The following is a 22,297-nucleotide window of genomic DNA, read 5'->3' as shown; positions in this document are numbered from 1 at the left end:
GGAGGTGTGGGGTAGCCTATGTAGCCAAATTAGCCCACCTTTTTCTGACAATAGTGTTCTCACAAGTCGCGTGAGTAATTTTGTGTCCAACTACTTTGCACTTAGTACAGCAACATGCTCATATGGCAACATGTTACAGTTTGTAGGAGCCATTACGAGTTTGCTACAAAGTAACAAACGACAGAACCTCCTTCATATTTTATATCACCCGACACGAAGTCCCCTGCCACGTGGTGAAGCCAGCATGGGTAACGTTACCGGGTATGCGGTATTATGTGGAGACAAGAGGCCAGCATTTTTCTTTTCCAACCACATAAACCGACCCTGGATCTGCGGTTAGGGGCGAACTTCCCACGTATGCGTGGCTTCTGACGTCAAAAGTGGGTCGCGCCTGTTCTTCGCTCCTAATATATAACCAACAATATAGAGGTAATTTTGTTTCAGTCACAGATGAACTTCGGACAGTAATACTGTGCAGGTAAATTGCTTCAGAATTAGTTGTAAACGTCAGTGCTAGCAGAAAAAAAAGTGTGTTCCTTGATATTGAATCGCATTTACGATGAAGTGGCTAGCTGCAATAGCGACTGCTAGTTTGAAGTTGCATGAAGCTAAAGTTACTACTAGCTAGCTAGAACAACGATGGTTAGAACGCTGCAACTTGACACACTTTTGTATTGGTCAATTTAGTAGCTAACAAGCAAGTTTTTCCCCTTCTCTGCAATAAGGTCGATTTGGCTAGCGAGTTAACTCGCTTGATGTTGAACAAATTTCTGCCCATGAGCCTAGCCCTAGTTAGCTAGTTAGATATCTAAATTAGCTTGTGCATGCTAACTAGTGCCTAGCCACCTCCAGCGAGTGTGCGGTCTAGCTATTTTATGCACACGTTTGGTGACACAGTGTGTATTTTATTGTTTTTATGGGCAATGTGAATAGCATCGTGAACCAATTTAGGAAATGCATAATAATAATAAATTAAACAAGGTAATGTGTTGCTAGCTTTGCACAGCAACTCGCTGTGGTCGAGCGAAGTTTCAAAAGTCAGTGCGGTGCATCTGGAGTAGTGAGTTTATTCGAGGCTTAGCTAGAGAGCCTAGACAGTCCAAAATAGTAAATTGGTCTGTTACTGCGCCTTTGGGCACCCATCAAACTGTTGCTTGCTCGTTTCAAAACATAAGTTACTCTTGATAAATCCTGGACTGGTAAACACATGCGTCATGGGACACACTTTTGGGTTAGCTAGCTAACGTATGTAACTCATATGTCAATCAAGAATAATGCTTTCAAAAGTTGGTAACGTTATGGGTCTTGAGTCCCACACTCAAGTGAATTTACAGTTTCAGTATTTGGACACACCAATGCATTATCATCATAGCTAGCTACCTTGCACAAGAATGGGTTACTTATATTTTGTTTTGATAGTAATGTAGACTGAGATTATCTAACAGTACATTTTTGTCAGCAGGTGAAGAGATATTCCACTGGGGCAATTCAAAAATCAGAGGGCTCTAAAACGACTGACTTCATTTGGTCCTCAACATGGGGATTGTAATATCCCGGTTTAGGGTATGTATTGCATAATCTGTCTTTTCCCCTTGATGATATGTATCACAGGAGATTGGTGGCACCTTAATTGGGGAGGATGGGCATGTGTTAATGGCTGGAGTGGAGAAGGTGGGTTTGTATAAAATACAGCAAATATATGGTTTCCATGTGTTTGATGCCATTCCATTCGTAACGTTCCAGCCATTATTGTGAGCCGTCCTCCCTTCAGTAGCCTCCACTGATATGTATAGATTGAACACACGCACAAATTATTAATATTTTTTAGGAACTCAGTCGGGGTTTCAACTTACTGTTTTAGAGTTAGAGTAGTAGAACACACAAGGTGCAATTTCGAAATTTGGTTGTGCATCAGCCTTTTTTCCCCGCTTATGTTGTTCACTCTATTACCCATGTCAGCTAACAATTTTTAGATTGGGAAGTTAGTCTAGGCAGCTATCTAAACTTGTAGTAATCATGTCTGAATACCGATCGGGCACGCAGGACATGTGCCCAGGGGCCCAGACCTCCAGGGGCCACCATTGATTTTGTTAGTCACTCTCACTCAGATAACATATTAAAGGAAAAATCCACCCAAAACAACACATTCCTATAATCTACAGTGTTAAATAACACTAATATGTGAGGACAAGATTTTTTGTGAACAAATGTTTAATTTTGTTGTTAAAAGGTTGATAGCAATGTGAAAATTGTTGCGAAAATCTGTTGCAGCGCAAGTTTACTACAAAAGCCTCAACGCTCTATGGGCTAGCTAGCTAGGTACGTAGCAAACGTAGCTACACACAATAATACCAAAGTCAATATCTGCATGTGAAGTAGCTAGTTGGCTGTAAAATTGTCTAAACAAACTGCACTGTCAATTTAGGAGTCTACAGGTTACCATGTAGACTCACCATGTGAGTCTACATGGTAATGTTATAAATTGATTTGCATTTTAATGAGGGATATAAGTATTTGACCCCTCTGCAAAACAACTTAGTACTTGGTGGCAAAACCCTTGTTGGCAATCACAGAGGTCAGACGTTTCTTGTAGTTGGCCACCGGGTTTGCACACATCTCAGGAGGGATTTTGTCCCACTCTTCTTTGCAGATCTTCTCCAAGTCATTAAGGTTTCGAGGCTGACGTTTGGCAACTCGAACCTTCAGCTCCCTCCACAGATTTTTTATGGGATTAAGGTCTGGAGATTGGCTAGGCCACTCCAGGACCTTAATGTGCTTCTTCTTGAGCCACTCCTTTGTTGCCTTGGCAGTGTGTTTTGGGTCATTGTCATGCTGGAATACCCATCCACGACCCATTTTCAATGCCCTGGCTGAGGGAAGGAGGTTCTCACCCAAGGTTTGACGGTACATGGCCCCGTCCATCGTCCCTTTGATGCGGTGAAGTTGTCCTGTCCCCTTAGCAGAAAAACACCCCCAAAGCATAATGTTTCCACCTCTATGTTTGATGGTGGGGATGGTGTTCTTTGGGTCATAGGCAGCATTCCTCCTCCTCGAAACACGGCGAGTTGAGTTGATGCCAAAGAGCTCGATTTTGATCTCATCGGACCACAACACTTTCACCCAATTCTCCTCTGAATTATTCAGATGTTCATTGGCAAACTTCAGACGGGCCTGTATATGTGCTTTCTTGAGCAGGGGAACCTTGTGGGCGCTGCAGGATTTCAGTCCTTCACGGCGTAGTGTGTTACCAATTGTTTTCTTGTTGACAATGGTCCCAGCTGCTTTGAGATCATTGACAAGGTCCTCCCGTGTAGGTCTGGGCTGATTCCTCACCATTCTCATAATCATTGCAACTCCACGAGGTGAGATCTTGCATGGAGCCCCAGGCCGAGGGAGATTGACAGTTCTTTTGTGTTTCTTCCATTTGCGAATAATCGCACCAACTGTTGTCACCTCACTAAGCTGCTTGGCGATGGTCTTGTAGCCCATTCCAGCCTTGAGTAGGTCTACAATCTTGTCCCTGACATCCTTGGAGAGCTCTTTGGTCTTGGCCATGGTGGAGAGTTTGGAATCTGATTGATTGATTGCTTCTGTGGACAGGTGTGTTTATACAGGTAACAAGCTGAGATTAGGATTCGTTACCTGTATAAAAGACACCTGGGAGCCAGAAATCTTTCTGATTGAGAGGGGGTCAAATACTTATTTCCCTCATTAAAAATGCTAATCAATTTATAACATTTTTGACATGCGGTTTTCTGGATTTTGTTGTTATTCTGTCTCTCACTGTTCAAATAAACCTACCATTAAAATTATAGACTGATCATTTCTTTGTCAGTGGGCAAACGTACAAAATCAGCAGGGGATCAAATACTTTTTTCCCTCACTGTACACACAAAGCTAAGTAAGGAATGGAATTTAAGAATACATATATGGACAACCAATGACAGAGTGGCATGGACTAAGATACAGTATAATATTATAGAATACAGTATATACATATGAGATGAGTAATGCAAGATATGTAAACATTATTAAAGTGACTAGTGTTCCATTTCTTAAAGTGGCCAGTGATTTCAATAGGCAGCAGCAGCCTCTAATGTGCTACTGATGGCTATTTAACAGTCTGATGGCCTTGAGATAGAAGCTGTTTCTCATTCTATCGGTCCCAGCTTTGATGCACCTGTACTGACCTCACCTTCTGGATGATAGCGGGGTGAACAGGCAGTGGCTCGGGTGGTTGATGTCCTTGGTGATCTTTTTGGCCTTCCTGTGACATTGGGTGCTGTAGGTGTACTGGAGGGCGGGTAGTTTGCCCCCGGTAATGTGTTCGGCAGACAGCACCACCCTCTGGAGAGCCCTGCGGTTGCGGGCGGTGAAGTTGCCGTACCAGGCGGTGATACAACCCGACAGGATGCTCTCAATTGTGCATCTGTAAAAGTTTGAGTGTTTTTAGGTGGCGTGCCAAATGTCTTCAGCCTCCTGAGGTTGAAGAGGCTCTGTTGCGCCTTCTTCACCACACTGTCTGCGTGGGTGGACCATTTCAGTTTGTTAATGCTGTGTACCCCAAGGAACTTGAAGCTTTCCACCTTCTCCACTGCGGTCCCGTCGATGTGGATAGGGGGATGCACCCTCTGCTGTTTCCTGAAGTCCACGATCATCTCCTTTTGTTTTGTTGACGTTGAGTGAGAGGTTATTTTCCTGGCACCACACTCCCAGAGCCCTCACCTGCTCCCTGTAGGCCAGGGTTCTTCAATTCCGGTCCTGGAGGGCCGAAACACCTCTGTTTTTCATCCTCTCCTTCTAATCAGGGGCTAATTCAGACCTGGGACACCAGGTGAGTGCAATTAACTACCAGGTAGAAATAAAAAACAGTGTTTCGGCCCTCCAGGACCGGAATTGAAGAACCCTGCTGTAGGTTGTCTCGTCATTGTTGGTAATCAAGCCTACTACTGTTGTCATCTGCAAACTTGATGATTGAGTTGGAGGCGGGCTTGGCCACGCAGTCATGGGTGAACAGGGAGTACAGGAGGGGGCTGAGCACACACCCTTGTGGGGCCCCAGTGTTGAGGATCAGTGAAGTGGAGATGTTGTTTTCTACCTTCACCACCTGGAGGTGGCCCGTTAGGAAGTCCAGGACCCACTTGCAAAGGGCGGGGTTCAGACTCAGGGCCTCGAGCTTAATGATGAGCTTGGAGGGTACTATGGTGTTGAATGCTGAGCTATAGTCAATGAACAGCATTCTTACATAGGTATTCCTCTTCTCCAGATGGGATAGGGCAGTGTGATGGCGATTGTGTTGTCTGTGGATCTATTGGGGCGGTAAGCAAATTGAAGTGGGTCTAGAGTGACAGGTAAGGTAGAGGTGATAGGTGTAGCTCAGTTGGTAGAGCAACGCGTCTGCTAAATGACCCCCCCCCAAAAAATGGATCCTTGACTAGTCCCTTCATGATGACAAGTGAGTGCTACGGGGCGATAGTCATTTAGTTCAGTTACATTTGCTTTCTTGGGTACAGGTACAATGGTGGCCATCTTGAAGCATGTGGGGAAAGCAGACTGGGATAGGGAATGATTGAATATATCCGAAAACACACCAGCCAGCTGGTCTGCGCATGCTCTGAGGACGCGGCTAGGGATGCCGTCTGGGCCGGCAGCCTTGCGGGGGTTAACGTGCTTAAATGTCTTACTCACGTCGGCCACGGAGAAGGAGAGCCCACAGTCCTTGGTAGCTGTCCGTGTCGGTGGCACTGTGTTCTCCTCAAAGCAGGCGAAGGTGTTTAGCTTGTCTGGAAGCGAGACATCGGTGTCCGCCACGTGGCTGGTTTTCCTTTTGTAGTCATTGTTATCAAAACTAAATGATTTAATGATAATACTATAGGCCTATAGACGGTTTAGCGACATACAACAGTGAGTGCATTGTTTTTGTATTAGTGGCCCCAGCTATGTCCTATAATTTAGGAACAGCATCTTTTATATATCAAGTGGAAATGCAAGTGCTTTTGAATGAACGTTTTGTTTATCACAAGTTTGTTTTTGCGGTTTTAAAAATGACCCAATAATAATAATAATAATAATAATAATAATAATAATAATAATAATAATAATAATAATACTTCTCTTGCATTTCTCCAAGAGAAGCAACAATCTGCAGATATCTAGATGAATGGACAGTACTATTTTTCACACAAGCTGTGTTCTGAATGGAAACGTTTGGTGGGAACATGCAGTACTTTGAACTTAAGCAAACTGGAAGATAATGCGGGGGGCCCTCAATATTCTAGAGAATAAGCCAATGCTTCAATGGTCATAAGCTATGGATAGTACCCTGCTTTCTTAAAACTGAACTAAAGCAAGTCTTCAATCTCTGATTTGTATTTAACTTCTTTTTCTTTGAACAGACTAAGCCATCAACTGTAGAGGTTTTGGAAGGAATTGATAAGGTATGTGTTTATGCTTTTTGGAGAGAAAAAAATGTAGCGTCAGAGGCTACACCCCCTCAAGATTGCGTTTGATCAAGAGTATTTTGGGATCTTGCTCTAGACTAGAGATTGACCTGGTTATATTATACAGACCCTGTCTCGCTTGAGGTTTAGATCACTGGAACCAATGTCTAGCGGAGTGACACATGTTTACTAGCACCAGCGGAGGATAGGTCGCTACGCTGTCCACCAACTGATATTTTTGGGGTGAGGTTAATCAACACCGAGAACTAAAGGTGTTTCCGTCTAAATAAAAAGGAAAGATAAGTTGGTAATGCAGTCTGACCTTAAGCCTGCATTGAATAAATAGTATTTGCTCAAGATTACCAGAGGAAGGATGAAAAAGTAATGTTTCCAAATGTTACTCCACAGTCCAGGTTCCAGCACTGCTATTGAATTGATGTAATTGTAGCAATAGGGTTATGTTGGGCTAACTAAAAGTTCTGATATTAGTATTATAATTGGGGAATACCAAAATTCTTCTTTTGTCGCTTTAGAGCGAGAGAGCTGTGCTATATTCAATTTGTCAGTTTTTCTATTTTTGAGCAATATGATAATTGTTTTTTACAGGATATACAGACTTGTGAGGAATGTCGAGAACTGTATCAAAGACAGTTGAAGTTATGGGTGTGGAGACTGCTTCAGTACTCATCTCTTCTTTACCTGATGGCCAGCATAATTGTGTATCTTTGGTACCTCCCTGAACAGACAATTGGAAAGGTCATATTGGCCCTTCCTTTTGTAGTATTTCCACTATTGTAAGTACATATTTTTAATGATACTTTTTAAGGAATAGATTGCTATGACTACTTATAGTTTGTTACTGATCCTGCAATTGAGGTTCTAATTGTTCTTTCCATAGTGTATGGCTCCTTCGAAAGGGGCTGCTCGCTCTTTTTAAAAGAAGAACAGAAAAAAACAGTATGTGCTTTGACCTTTATTTACCTCTGCCTCATCATTATTATGACATGCTGCTTTTGGTTTAATCACTCAAATGTTTTTTGTTTCAGATGAAAAATTGGAGGACCTCAAATCACAAAAACGAAAAATAGTAAGTTCACTTTTTCAGAGGGTTGCTTTTGATTGGGTGAACATTGTCTAGACTGCTATTAGAATCCACCATAGCTGACCCCTTGTACCTTGAAAAGGGTGAAAATAATGTGCATCCCCTAATCATTTGTGAAGGTGTCATATGAAAGAGCTGAAATGTCTGTACTTAAAAAAATCCTCATCCATTTTTACATTCTGTAACTTATTTTAAGTGGGCTTAATCTGGCATTTACCTCTATTGAGATGAACACTATTACAAGGTGTCATATCTAAGCATTGCAGGAGTCTTCATGCAGCGTCTTGCTATTATTGAGCTTTTATAGCACTTCACTTAGATAATTGCTACTCCTAATAAATAATCTAAAATCAATGCAGACAGCTGTTAATTGGCATAAAGACTACCTGGCTAAGCACTCTGCTAACGTCTCTTAAATTAGTGGTATGTAGTGCTGGAAGGAAATAAACTCAGCAAAAAAAGAAACGTCCTCTCACTGTCAACTGTGTTTATTTTCAGCAAACTTAACGTGTAAATATTTGTATGAACATAACAAGATTCAACAACTGAGACATAAACTGAACAAGTTACGCAGACATGTGACTAACAGAAATTGAATAATGTGTCCCTGAACAAAGGGGGGGGTCAAAATCAAAAGTAACAGTCAGTATCTAGTGTGGCCACCAGCTGCATTAAGTACTGCAGTGCATCTCCTCCTCATGGACTGCACCAGATTTGCCAGTTCTTGCTGTGAGATGTTACCCCACTCTTCCACCAAGGCACCTGCAAGTTCCCGGACATTTCTGGGGGGAATGGCCCTAGCCCTCACCCTCCGATCCAACAGGTCCCAGACATGCTCAATGGGATTGAGATACGGGCTCTTCGCTGGCCATGGCAGAACACTGACATTCCTGTCTTGCAGGACATCACGCACAGAACGAGCAGTATGGCAGGTGGCATTCTCATGCTGGAGGGTCATGTTAGGATGAGCCTGCAGGAAGGGTACCACATGAGGGAGGAGGATGTCTTCCCTGTAACGCACAGTGTTGAGATTGCCTGCAATGACAACAAGCTCAGTCCGATAATGCTGTGACACACCGCCCCAGACCATGATGGACCCTCCACCTCCAAATCGATCCCGCTCCAGAGTACAGGCCTCGGTGTAACGCTCATTCCTTTGACGATAAACGTGAATCCGACCATCACCCCTGGTGAGCACAACCGCGGCTCGTCAGCGAAGAGCACTTTTTGCCAGTCCTGTCTGGTCCAGCGATGGTGGGTTTGTGCCCATAAGCGACGTTGTTGCCGGTGATGTCTGGTGTGGACCTGCCTTACAACAGGCCTACTAGCCCTCAGTCCAGCCTCTCTCAGCCTATTGCGGACAGACTGAGCACTGATGGAGGGATTGTGCATTCCTGGTGTAACTCGGGTAGTTGTTGTTGCCATCCTGTACCTGTCCCGCAGGTGTGATGTTCGGATGTACCGATCCTGTGCAGGTGTTGTTACATGTGGTCTGCCACTGTGAGGACGATCAGCTGTCCGTCCTGTCTCCCTGTAGCGCTGTCTTAGGCACATTCACGCAGATGAGCAGGGAACCTGGGCATCTTTCTTTTGGTGTTTTTCAGAGTTAGTAGAAAGGCCTCTTTAGTGTCCTAAGTTTTCATAACTGTGACCTTAATTGCCCACCGTCTGTAAGCTGTTAGTGTCTTAACGACCGTTCCACAGGTGCATGTTCATTAATTGTTTATGGTTCATTGAACAAGCATGGGAAACAGTGTTTAAACCCTTTACAATGAAGATCTGTGAAGTTACTTGGATTTTTACAAATTATCTTTGAAAGACAGGGTCCTGAAAAAGGGACGTTTCTTTTTTTGCTGAGTTTAGATCTGAGAAATTGCTTGTCATCTTTCATGTCTAACTTTCAATAATTATTTCTGATGGATTTTCATACTCCATTATGGAAGTAGTGCATGTAATTCTTAATTATTTAGTGTTTCCCTGAAATGAAGTTGCTCAAACACCTGGCTGCTCTATACTATTGTTTTGTTGCCGTGCAGCATGGTCCCCCAAAAAATGCAGTACATAACAGTGATCATTGTTTGCAGTAACTTCTTTGGTGTAATTTTGCGAACTGACGTGGCCGTTTTACCATTAAGGATTCCATCTTTAAAGGCCCAATGCAGTCAAAATTCAGTTTTTCATATATTGTACAACAGCTGATGAAACTAAGACTGTAAAAGTGTGATTTTAAAAATAAAATAAAAACATCTTATTTCCTGAGAGTCGCTGGTTGAAAATACAGTCTACACAGGACCTTCTAATCAGCAGTTTTGCATGGGTGGGAGTTTCTGCTTTCCATGGTGACATCACCATGCGGTACATTTATTTAATAGAACAATAACCAAGAGTTCTAAACCTCTCTGCCAATAACAGCTAGTTTTCAGTTTTCCCCCTCCCAACTCAAACCAGTCCCAGACAGTCCTAACAAAGTTCTTGCTTGAGAAATAGTTTTTCTAAAAAGCAAATTTTGCCAATTTTTTTTAATGGAAATCTATTACAGTAAGGTACTAAATTGGTACCTAGAAATTATTTGATATTGATAAACAAATGGCTGCATTGGGCCTTTTTAAAGGATGTAGGCTTACTACTGGCACTTTTATTCTCAACCTTCAAAATTGCAGTGATGATGGAATGTCGGTCTGGCTGCCATTTTGACTTTTGTAGGTAGCTCATCTTGTAAAGTTTCATAAGACGGGAGAAGCAACGTATGAAAATACTACTGACTTCATACACCAACGCATCATATTGATATGTTGAAATTTTTTCCAGGCATTGTAAAGACTTGGGCTTGTATCCACAAAGCTTCTCAGAGTAGGAGTGCTGATCTAGCATCAGTTTTAACTTTTAGATCATAATGAATAAGATTACTTGTCCATACAGGGGGGAGAACAAGTATTTGATACACTGCCGATTTTGCAGGTTTTCCTACTTACAAAGTATGTAGAGGTCTGTAATTTTTATCATAGGTACACTTCAACTGTGAGAGACGGAATCTAAAACAAAAATCCAGAAAATCACATTGTATGATTTTTAAGTAATTAATTTGCATTTTATTGCATGACATAAGTATTTGATACGTCAGAAAAGCAGAACTTAATATTTGGTACAGAAACCTTTGTTTGCAATTAGAGATCATACGTTTCCTGTAGGTCTTGACCAGGTTTGCACACACTGCAGCAGGGATTTTGGCCCACTCCTACATACAGACCTTCTCCAGATCCTTCAGGTTTCGGGGCTGTCGCTGGGCAATACAGACTTTCAGCTCCCTCCAAAGATGTTCTATTGGGTTCAGGTCTGGAGACTGGCTAGGCCACTCCAGGACCTTGAGATGCTTCTTACGGAGCCACTCCTTAGTTGCCCTGGCTGTGTGTTTCGGGTCGTTGTCATGCTGGAAGACCCAGCCACGACCCATCTTCAATGCTCTTACTGAGGGAAGGAGGTTGTTGGCCAAGATCTCGCGATACATGGCCCCATCCATCCTCCCCTCAATACGGTGCAGTCGTCCTGTCCCCTTTGCAGAAAAGCATCCCCAAAGAATGATGTTTCCACCTCCATGCTTCACGGTTGGGATGGTCTTCTTGGGGTTGTACTCATCCTTCTTCTTCCTCCAAACACGGCGAGTGGAGTTTAGACCAAAAAGCTCTATTTTTGTCTCATCAGACCACATGACCTTCTCCCATTCCTCCTCTGGATCATCCAGATGGTCATTGGCAAACTTCAGACGGGCCTGGACATGCGCTGGCTTGAGCAGGGGGACCTTGCGTGCACTGCAGGATTTTAATCCATGACGGCGTAGTGTGTTACTAATGGTTTTCTTTGAGACTGTGGTCCCAGCTCTCTTCAGGTCATTGACCAGGTCCTGCCGTGTAGTTCTGGGTTGATCCCTCACCTTCCTCATGATCATTGATGCCCCACGAGGTGAGATCTTGCATGGAGCCCCAGACCAAGGGTGATTGACCGTCATCTTGAACTTCTTCCATTTTCTAATAATTGCGCCAACAGTTGTTGCCTTCTCACCAAGCTGCTTGCCTATTGTCCTGTAGCCCATCCCAGCCTTGTACAGGTCTACAATTTTATCCCTGATGTCCTTACACAGCTCTCTGGTCTTGGCCATTGTGGAGAGGTTGGAGTCTGTTTGATTGAGTGTGTGGACAGGTGTCTTTTATACAGGTAAAGAGTTCAAACAGGTGCAGGTAATGAGTGGAGAACAGGAGGGCTTCTTAAAGAAAAACTAACAGGTCTGTGAGAGCCGGAATTCTTACTAGTTGGTAGGTGATCAAATACTTATGTCATGCAAATTAATCACTTAAAAATCATGTGATTTTCTGGATTTTTGTTTTAGATTCCGTCTCTCACAGTTGAAGTGTACCTATGATAAAAATTACAGACCTCTACATGCTTTGTAGGTAGGAAAACCTGCAAAATCGGTAGTGTATCAAATACTTGTTCTCCCCACTGTATATGTATATATTCTTAATTAAATTCCTTACTTAGATTTGTGTGTATTGGGTATATGTTGTGAAATGTATCTATTACTTGTTAGATATTCCTGCACTGTCGGAGCTAGAAGCACAAGCATTTCGCTACACCCACAATAACATCTACTAAACAGGTGTATGTGACAAATAAAATTTGATTTGATTTATATGGACAGATCTTAGATCAGCACTCCTACTCTCTGATTCAGAGGGGTTGGGTTAATTGCGGAAGACACATTTTCAGTTGAATGCATTCAGTTGTACAACTGACTAGGTATCTCCCTTTCTCTGAGATGCTTTGTGGCTATGGGCCCTGATCTGTGCAGATGCATGACAGGATAGATGAGGGTTGTAGGACCCACCTGTTTTAAAGCAGTTAATTATTTCAAGAAATCAATTAATTGTGTGTTCACTTGCTCTTTTTAATTTGATTAATGATGATATGGAAGGTACGACATTGGTTATCATGGATGTCCGCATTAGTCATTGGATTTTAACAGGATTAAATGTATGGAATGGTGACATGTCATATCAACATCATTAGTCAATTAACAGATCACACATAAGCGACTTGAACAGAAACCGCCATAGTCAAGGGGGTTTACTGGAAGACCAATGCTTGCTTCAATACTCCAATGCTTGCCTGAAGACCAATGCTATGACTCTTGACTGATGAAATAACCCATACTAGTGTAATGAATTAACCTGACTTTACATTTGTGCTTTATTTGTCCTTTTTTAATTTCCTTTTACATTGAAAATATGAAATGCTTTTGTCCAACAGCTTCTAGAGGTGATGGAGACTGAAACATATAAAACCGCAAAAATTATTCTGGAGAGATTTGATCCTGATTCTAAGACAAAGGTAAGTATTCCATCTTCCTATGAGCCCAATAATTATTTGAATACCAACGCTCTTAAACACTAGGCTACCTGCCGCTATAATTAACCTTGAAAGTATCCGTCTTAATCTTGTTTCCAATATGAAGGTGCCAGAATCCATTCCAAGTGGAACTCCTGTGACTCCAAAACCGGGCCAAGGTAATATAGTTGGCTAGATATATTAAGGCCTTTCATGTGTTTGCATTGCTTACCATTGATAAACATAATCCCTGCATTGTTTCCTCCATTAGAACTCCGTCAGCGTCATGTTACTCCTCGGCCCCCGGTGGCAGTGACTCCTGCCGCAGCACGTCCTCCTCTGGCCCCAGGGGCCACCCACGCAGGGCCGCCCCTCCACTCAGCTCCTGGAGGACCCCCAGAGAGAATCCTGTCTGCTGAGGCTGCTCAGCAGAGCTTGATGAAGAGGCCCATGACCCCTGGCACACCTGTTCCAGGAGTGGGTGAGTTAGCTGCACACAGGGACCACATCATAATGTGGTCGATTTAAGGTGATTTACCCATCCCTGTCTCACCAGTCCTTCAGGGACGGGACTCTTTTTTATTTATTTATTTATTTATTTTTTACAGGTGTGACAGTTTGTTTTACATATGGTAGTGATGGCCAATTAAGTGTAGTATTTGAATCCATTATGGTAGGGTTTGCCGTAAAACAAACCGAAGGTCAAGCTTGCTCCAGAGAAGAGGAGAGGATGGTTAACGAAGTCGATAGGTGTGAAATTGGACTGAGATTTAGGGCCATTTTCAGAATTAATTTAGTTCCAATTCAGTAATTGTTTATGTATTTTCACCAAGATTTCTCACAACCAACCTTTGACCAAGGGTGATTCCAAAATAATCTGGACAGTAACCAGGTTTCCATCCAACCTTTTGATGCCAGTAAAGTACATGTCCGGTAAAAAATGTAATGACAGGCCTGATGGAAACAGCAGATTTGTCAGGTAACTTTCCAAATGTCGACAAAACAAAACATGCAAGAGAAGGTGACATCTCTTTGTGTCTAAAATTAATTATGCAGGAGGTGGAAACGCTTTAATGCCCATATTGATATAATAACCATCATATCGACGTAAACTTGGAGTCATGCGATGATATGTTGTGTGGTACTCCCACTACGACTCTGGAAAGCATTTTGTTTATCCCTATTAGTGAGACTTCCCTTTGCCAAGATAATCCATCCACCTGACAGGTGTGGCATATCAAGAAGCTGACTAAACAGCATGATCATTACACCTGTGCACCTTGTGCTGTGGACAATAAAAGGCCACTCTAAAATGTACAGTTTTGTTACAACACAATGCCACAGTTTTGAAGGAGCGTGCAATTGGCATACTGACTGCAGGAATGTCCGCCAGAGAATTTAATGTTAATTTCTCTACCATACGCTGCCTCCAAAGTTGTTTTTGAGAATTTGGCAGTACGTCCAACAAGCCTCACAACTGCAGACCACGTGTAACCATGCCAGCCCAGGACCTCCACATCCGACTTCTTCACCTGCGGGATCGTCTGAGACCAGCCACCTAGGCAGCTGATGAAACTGAGTATTGCTGTCTGTAATAAAGCCCTTTTGTGGGGAAAAAAATCATTCTGATTTGCTGGGCCTGTCTCCCCAGTGGGTGGGCCTGTCTCCCAAGTGGGTGGACCTATGCCCACCCATGGTTGCACCCCTGCCCTGTCATGTGAAATCCATAGATTAGGATTTAAATTGACTGATTTCCTTATGAACTGTAACTCAGTAAAATCGTTAATTGTTGCGTTTTTATTTTTGTTCTGTATAGTTATGAACGTCACAGGGTGGTGAAAGTGCAAGGCGATGAGATGATGCTCCTTTCCAAAAAATATCAAGGGCCTTATTCTGGTGACCTGATGATCGATCCTTTTGACAAATAAAAATGATTGCACTTATCTATAATAATCTCATGTAGGTAGCACTGTATCTGCAAGCTGTTGGCTAGAGTGCACATTCGCTATATAACGCAACGTTTGTTGTGATGACCAGTAGTAGAATTGAAAATGTGATTTGAAATTTGTATTTCTTATTAGGGACATGGGAATTGAACCGCAGAAGTTATTTTTATGTGCACTACGTTATCATGCACAGCCTTTTATCCGCAACGAGTCAATTTGACGGAAACAGCTGGTGGGAAAACGCGCATGTAGTTAGATGGAAACCTAGCTACTGTCAGTTTTATGTTAAGTGTATATTTACTCTTATGTAAACATGCGGTCTGGCCTCGGACACTTCATAGGAAATGCAAAAGAGTGCAAACAGTTAAAGACTGTTTGCTTTCCCAGAAAAAGCAACATGGTGTAATTGCCATGTGGAAAGCCAACTGAGGTGTACAAGAGCCAAGATGACTTTAACTATGATTAATTAGGTAGGCCTGCATTTGTTCTCTGGGCATTGGTACTGAAATCTTACTAAATGCCTTTCTAATGCCAGGTAAAATTGCGTTTGGCATGGGCACATCTTGCAAATGTTTCATATGGCTTGATACTATCAGGCACTTTTGTGGAAAATTGAAAGTGAAAAGCAATTTGATAGAAAGAGTCACCACAGAGTTTCCATATGTTGGTAAATGAATAAGCAGCAGGAAGCTGAGACTTTGCCAAGTCTCCCAGAAATGACCAGTCATCTTCCTATGATTGCTCTTGATGTTAGATTATATTAATTACCGCTCAGCAACACAGCAGGGATTCTCGTTCACGTGCTTTGCAAGTGAGATCCATTTCCAAGTCATTATTAAATCCTGTCCATATCAACCATTTATCATGTGCCTCTGCAGCTAACTGTAGATGTGTCTGTTTTCTTCTCCTCTGGCTCAGTGTGTGATGATTTGTATTCGAGACCACGGACTATGTGCAGCTAATGTGCATGTGTGTCTGGCATAACAGGAATGCACCCCCCAGGCCCACCCCTGGCCAGACCTGTCCTCCCCCGGGATAGAGGCGCCATGGACAGGGTCATTGAGTACTTTGTCGGCGATGGCCCTCAGAATAGGTAAAATGTAGCTTCTGCTTGACAGTGATTGTCAACCAAATACTTGCTTTTGAAATATGTATTTGTGCAGATGTAAGCGCTATAGTAATTTACAGTTAAATGTATTTCTATTGATGACAATTGCTAAATATAAAAACAGCAAAATTATCTTGTTAATTTCATTGCATGTATGCATTCTCAAACAGATTATTTTCTCCCCTCCAGATATGCCCTCATATGCCAGCAGTGTCTCACCCATAACGGCATGGCATTAAAAGAGGAATTTGAATATGTTGGTAAGATTTAGAGAAACACGACGCTCTCTGTCAGTCTCCATCAAACACTGCGCCTTCATTTGCCCTCTAGCATTTGGCAGCACAGTATATCATCAGGCTCTTAAAAGCCTCTGCCACTACCAGCCTCTGTAAGCAAAAAGAGCCCATCTAGATTGAATATGCAAACGAGTGTAACCCATCGATCTGATGCGTTTACGTATCTTTGACGCAATTCTTTTTGGAATATCATTGGTTTCATTTTCATATATAAATTAATCTGTGTCTACATGGAAATATATGACAATCATTCAGTTGACAGTGCACTTTGAGCATGTTGGTTTATGTGTCTCATTTCAGCCTTCAGATGTGCATATTGTTATGTCCTGAATCCTGCGAGAAAGACCAGACCCCAAGCACCCCGACTCTCTGAGGTCAGTGCTGAGGCACCCATAACATCACCAACACCCGTAGAACCAGGACCTGTAACTACACCACCTGCCCCTGAAGCTGATGAACGCCCCGCTACTGCAGGTATGTCTCTGCTCAACCTTACTATTATTATTATTTTAAAATATATATATATATATATATATATAGATCACACAGCTACTTAGATCAAGAAGATACACTATATATACAAATAATGTGGACACCACTTCAAATTAGAGGATTCGGTTATTTCAGCAACACACGTTGCTGACAGGTGTTTAAAATCTAGCACACAGCCGTGCAATCTCCGTAGACAAACATTGACAGTAGAATGGCCTTACTGAAGAGCTCAGTGACTTTCAAAGTGTTACCGTCATAGGATGCCACCTTTCCAACAAGTCAGTTTGTCAAATTGCTGCCCCGGTTAACTGTAAGTGCTAGTCGGTTAGTCGAGGTAATTGAGGTAATATGTACATGTGGGTAGAGTTAAAGTGACTATGCATAAATAATAAACAGAGTAGCAGCAGCGTAAAAGAGGTGGTTGGGGTGGGGGGCAATACAAATAGTCCGTGTAGCCATGATTAGCCGTTCAGGAGTCTTATGGCTTGGGGGTAGAAGCTGTTAAGAAGCCTTTTGGACCTAGACTTGGCGCATCGGTAACACTTGCCGTGCGGTAGCAGAGAGAACAGTCTATGACTAGGGTGGCTGGAGTCTTTGATAATTTTTAGGGCCTTCCTCTGACACCGCCTGGTATCGAGGTCCTGGATGGCAGGAAGCTTGGCCCCAGTGATGTACTGGGCTGTACGCACAACCCTCTGTAGTGCCTTGTGGTCGGAGGCCGAGCAGTTGCCATACCAGGCGGTGATGCAACCAGTCAGGATGCTCTCGATGGTGCAGCTGTATAACTTTTTGAGGATCTGAGGACCCATGCCAAATCTTTTCAGTCTCCTGAGGGGCAATAGGCTTTGTCGTGCCCTATTCACGACTGTCTTGGTGTGTTTGGACCATGATAGTTTATTGGTGATGTGGACACCAAGGAACCTGAAGCTCTCAACCTGTTCCACTACAGCCCCGTCGATGAGAATGGGGGCGTGCTCAGTCCTCTTTTTCTTCCTGTAGTCCACAATCATCTCCTTTGTCTTGCTCACGTTGAGGAAGAGGTTGTTATCCTGGCACCACACGGCCAGGTCTCGGACCTCCTCCCTACAGGCTGTCTCATCGTTGTCGTTGTGTCTTCGGCAAACTTAATGATTGGGTTGGAGTCGTGCCTGGCCATGCAGTCATGGGTGAGCAGGGAGTACAAGAGGGGACTGAGCACGCACCCCTGCGAGGTCCATACAGAAATCGGTTTTCAAGATCGGTGTGGGAGAACTTGACTGGCCTGCACAGAGCCCTGACCTCAACCCCATCGAACACCTTTGGGATGAATTGGAACGCCAACTGCGAGCCAAGCTTAATCGCCTAACATAATTTCCCGACCTCACTAATGCTATTGTGGCTGAATGGAAGCAAGTCCCCGCAGCAATGTTCCAACATCTAGTGGAAAGCCTTCTCAGAAGAATGGAGGCTGTTATAGCAGCAAAGGGGGGACCAACTCCATATTAATGCTCATCATGTTGGAAGGAGATGTTCGATGAGCAGGTGTCCACATACTTTTGGTCATGTAGTGTATATCAAGATAATGATGAGCATTTAAAGCAGGGCGTATAACACCAGACACTGTGTCAGTGGCTTTAAAAATCTACCTGCCACTGATTTTTCACAAATTACACCAACAAAACACAAACGGATGAACATGCGTTGTAATGTTTCTAAAGCAATACATGTGTTACTAGTAAGGAGTAATGTGGTATATTGTTTAATTACATTTTGTCACCGGAGTCTTTTAATCAAAATATCACAGATGAGACAAATGTTCACCAGCCACTTTAAGGGCGAGAGGTTACCGTGGTAATGCGACTCAAGTCACGTTTGTGCTTGTGAGGTTGAGTCCAACTAGTAGCCGCATTGTCTTCTCTTCCCTAACAGTTGAAACACAAACATTGAAAAATAACCTAGCTTGTGAACAAACAATGTAAATGGCCAAGAAACACAAGGACAAAGTCTCACTTAAGTAGACTTTTATTTCAAGTAAATTAGACCAACTTTTATAGCTGTGCACAGCGCTACTAAAAATGTATCTTTCACTCAGCTCGTCATGTGCCCACAGCCAAGCAGTGTTGTAGCGCGAGGTGGGATAGGTGATAGTAGGATTTGTAGTCCTTTGATTTTGTACAATTTAATTTACCAGCTATAAAACAAAATGGCAGAAATACTTTGAAAACAGCTACTGCAGCATTTATTTAGCTAAAATGTGATCATACTTGACTATTTTTACTCGCAAGTGAAATGGTCGCACTGTGCAGCCCTGACCATCTGCCAACGTGGCTGGTGAAAAATACATCTTACCCGCCAATGCCAAAATCTACCCACATTAACGGGTGTTAATTTTTAGGCCCTGATTGGCAGAATCGCATAATTGTCTTCATTGCTTACTTTCTTGAATGCCTGTAAATTGAATTGATCCTCTCAATTTTAGTTGAGGAGAAGCAGCCTACTCCCCCAGCTGAAGAGGAGATCCAGGAGCTGGTGACTCTGACCACAGATAGTGCCTCAGAAACGGAAGCGCCAGGAACCTCAGAATCTGTGGAACTCACCCCAGTAAAGTCAGACGGGGAGCTGGATGTGTCAGCCATGGAGGTCGAATAGAATGTCATTTCAACACATTAATTTATGCTGGAGCGTTATTCTTTTTTGGTGTGGAGGGGGGGGGTTCTTTCTGTTTTTAAAGGGAACTTAATAATGGTTAGACTAACATTAATGCTGTGAGGAAGAATGGCAGAATAACAGGTAAAGGGTTTGGTATTAACTTAAAGGTATTTTCTTGTCAGTTGTCATGATGCCAATATGAATTGAATGATTGGAATAATAATGAACAGCAACACTGTTTTCAGATTTTACATGTCTGCAATACTTTCGTGAGCTATGCTAGCACTTCTATACATAAAGCAAGAGCACACTTAGTTCAGCTAGCTAAGCATTTTGCGTTGATGCACATCCATAGAATGTTTTCTTAAAGTGCATTTTACATAAGTGATCAGCAATTTCCCACATTGCTACTGTATTGTTTTTGTGACTCGTCTATATCCATATTGTCTATAGACATGCAAATGCATGATGATGATGAGCCAAAATCTAACTAAGCCGTTTGAGTTGAGTTGCACATCTGTAGAATGACAGTTTCTTCCTTTTTTAATATAAGTAAAGCCAGTGTATTGTTTTAGTTTGTTTGTTTTTTGACTGAATGTATGTCCATGTTGTCTACAGAAATGCAAAAAATGTTCTGTCTGGTGTGATATGAAATATTTATAGGCGAATGATATTTATAGATACTACAGTATACGGTACAGTGCCTTTTTAACAGTATTGAATAGGTTTTGGGTAGTCCTAGTACAATGAGGCTAACTACATGTTTACACAGTAATTGTACAATCATAGCAGTGCTTATATTTATTGCTTAAAAGTAGAAACAATGATGTACTGCTGTCCTCTGCACCCGAGTGCCTTGATGCGTTTTATGTTTCCACTTTGAAATGAATAAAGACTTGAGTCATTGTCGGAATGCATGCGTTTGAAAATGCCAGTTTCAAAATTTGACTATGCTATGGAGTCCAAGTTTTAAACTCCATTCTCTCAGGCTCCCTGAGTTCAGTATTGAGAAAGATGTACTGCTGATTTCTGAAGCACCCATTCCAACACTTAACAGCTGATGATGCTGCTACAGGTACACTATATATACAAAAGTATGTGGACTCACCTACAAATTAGTGGATTCGGCTATTTCAGCCGCACCCGTTGCTGACAGATGTATAAAATCGAGCACACTGCCATGTAATCTCCATAGACAAACATTGGCAGTAGAATGGCCTTACTGAAGAACTCAGTGACTTTCAACGAGGCACCGTCATAGGATGCCACCTTTCCAAAAAGTCAGTTTTTCAAGTTTCTGCCCTGCTAGAGCTACCCCGGTCAACTGTAAGTGATGTTATTGTGAAGTGGAAACAACTGCTCAGCTGTGAAGTGGTAGGCCACACAAACTCACAGAATAGGACCGCTGAAACGCATAGCGCATAAAAATCGTCAGAACAAGAACTGTTTGTCGGGAGCTTCTTGAAATGGGTTTCCATGACTGAGCAGCCGCACACAAGCTTAAGATCACCATGCGCAATACCAAGCGTCGGCTGGAGTGATGTAAAGCTCGCTGCCATTGGAACAGTGTAAACGCGTTCTCTGGAGTGATGAATCACGGTTTACCATTTGGCAGGCCAACGGACGAATGTGTGTTTGGCGGATGCCAGGAGAACGCTACCTGCCCCAATGCATAGTGCCAACTGTAAAGTTTGGTGGAGGAGGAATAATGGTCTGGGGCTGTTTTACATGGTTCAGGCTAGGCCCCTTAGTTCCAGTGAAGGGACATCTTAATGCTACAGCATACAGTGATATTCTAGGCGATTCTGTGCTTCCAACTTTGTGGCAACAGTTTTGGGAAGGCCCTTTCTTGTTTGAGCATGACAATGCCCCCATGCTCAAAGCAAGGTCCATAGCGAGGTTTGTCGAGATTGGTGTGTAAGAACTTGACTGGCCTGCGCAGAGCCCTGACCTCAACCCCATCAAACACCTTTGGGATGGATTGGAATGCCGACTACGAGCCAGGCCTAATCACTCAACATCAGTGCCTGACCTCACTAATGCTCTTGTGGCTGAATGGAAGCAAGTCCCTGCAGCAATGTTCCAACATCTAGTGGAAAGCCTTCCCAGAAGAGTGGAGGCTGTTATTGCAGCAAAGGGGGGACCTACTCCATATTAATGCCCATGATTTTGGAATGAGATTTCCGATGAGCAGGTGTCCACATACTTTTGGTCATGTAGTATATGTCTCTGCTCACCCTTTTCAATCCACGAAGTTCAAGGTACAGAAAAGATTGCAATATAATTATTGTGAAAAGGTTATAGATCAAGTATTGACTAGAACTTTTCTCTGGATAATGGTGAGCAATGAGAGAATCTCATAAGTGTCCTCATTGCTGAATGTCTGTAAAACCTGGGGATAATGATGTTCAGTTGAGAACAAGCAACATGCTCCCGCAGCTGAAGAGGAGATCCAGGAGCCAGTGACTCCAACCACAGAATCACAGGAAGCCATCCCAGAAGTCGAAGTCCTCCTGACTTCAGCGTCTGGGGGGGCTCCTTTGAAGTTACCGGCACAATGCATCAATAATGGAGTCTGCTGTTACACTGGTTGATTCTCTTCTGTTTCTCTCTCAAACACACCCAGCCCCCAAGTGCTGCCCCTTGCTTTATAACTGTGGGGGTACACCACAATGGTTACACAGCTTGTGTTGTACCACGTGGTCTGGTATCTATCTAATCAGCCAGGCTAGGAACTTTATGCCATTGGCGTCCAATAAAATGTTTCAGCACATTTCAGCTAGAGTTATGAAATCAATGCTGTGAGTGAGAATGACAGAATAACAGGTCTAACAGAGGGATTCCTTTTTTTGTCAGAACAATGGTAGCAATATGAATTAAGTATGATAGTAATAGTAATATGCACA

General features: G+C 42.9%; 1 protein-coding gene across 2 annotated transcripts; it reads left to right on the top strand.

The window, feature by feature from the left end:
• The first annotated feature begins 235 nt into the window (after window positions 1–235).
• On the top strand, window positions 236–20,304 carry LOC311143497 (endoplasmic reticulum junction formation protein lunapark-A-like). 2 transcript variants are annotated; one of them, XM_084179322.1, is made up of 13 exons: window positions 236–478; window positions 1,460–1,563; window positions 6,396–6,437; window positions 7,047–7,234; window positions 7,339–7,397; window positions 7,487–7,527; window positions 12,844–12,924; window positions 13,049–13,100; window positions 13,193–13,402; window positions 15,855–15,960; window positions 16,165–16,235; window positions 16,572–16,745; window positions 19,222–20,304. In XM_084179322.1, the coding sequence occupies exons 2-13, from the start codon at window positions 1,537–1,539 to the stop codon at window positions 19,389–19,391; spliced, it is 1,221 nt and encodes a 406-aa protein (XP_084035448.1). In that variant the 5' UTR covers window positions 236–478; window positions 1,460–1,536; the 3' UTR covers window positions 19,392–20,304. The 2 variants fall into 2 exon arrangements, with proteins under 2 accessions (XP_084035448.1, XP_084035449.1); XM_084179323.1 differs by having other exon boundaries at window positions 393–478; window positions 1,463–1,563.
• The last annotated feature ends 1,993 nt before the right edge of the window (window positions 20,305–22,297 follow it).

The sequence above is a fragment of the Coregonus lavaretus genome (assembly GCF_964263955.1).
Source record: "Coregonus lavaretus genome assembly, chromosome: 16".
NCBI classification, from domain to species: domain Eukaryota; kingdom Metazoa; phylum Chordata; class Actinopteri; order Salmoniformes; family Salmonidae; genus Coregonus; species Coregonus lavaretus.
The sequence above is the reverse complement of the archived record's forward strand: the minus strand, read 5'-3'. Positions and strand labels throughout refer to the sequence as shown.

What these genes read in the sequence shown, in the direction of transcription:
- LOC311143497 (XM_084179322.1), top strand. Translation starts at nt 1,537, where the DNA reads ATGGGGATTGTAATATCCCGGTTTAGG. An exon ending in ATCCTGATTCTAAGACAAAG is followed by an intron (nt 12,925 to 13,048) that starts GTAAGTATTCCA and finishes TCCAATATGAAG; the next exon opens with GTGCCAGAATCCATTCCAAG. An exon ending in CACACCTGTTCCAGGAGTGG is followed by an intron (nt 13,403 to 15,854) that starts GTGAGTTAGCTG and finishes CTGGCATAACAG; the next exon opens with GAATGCACCCCCCAGGCCCA.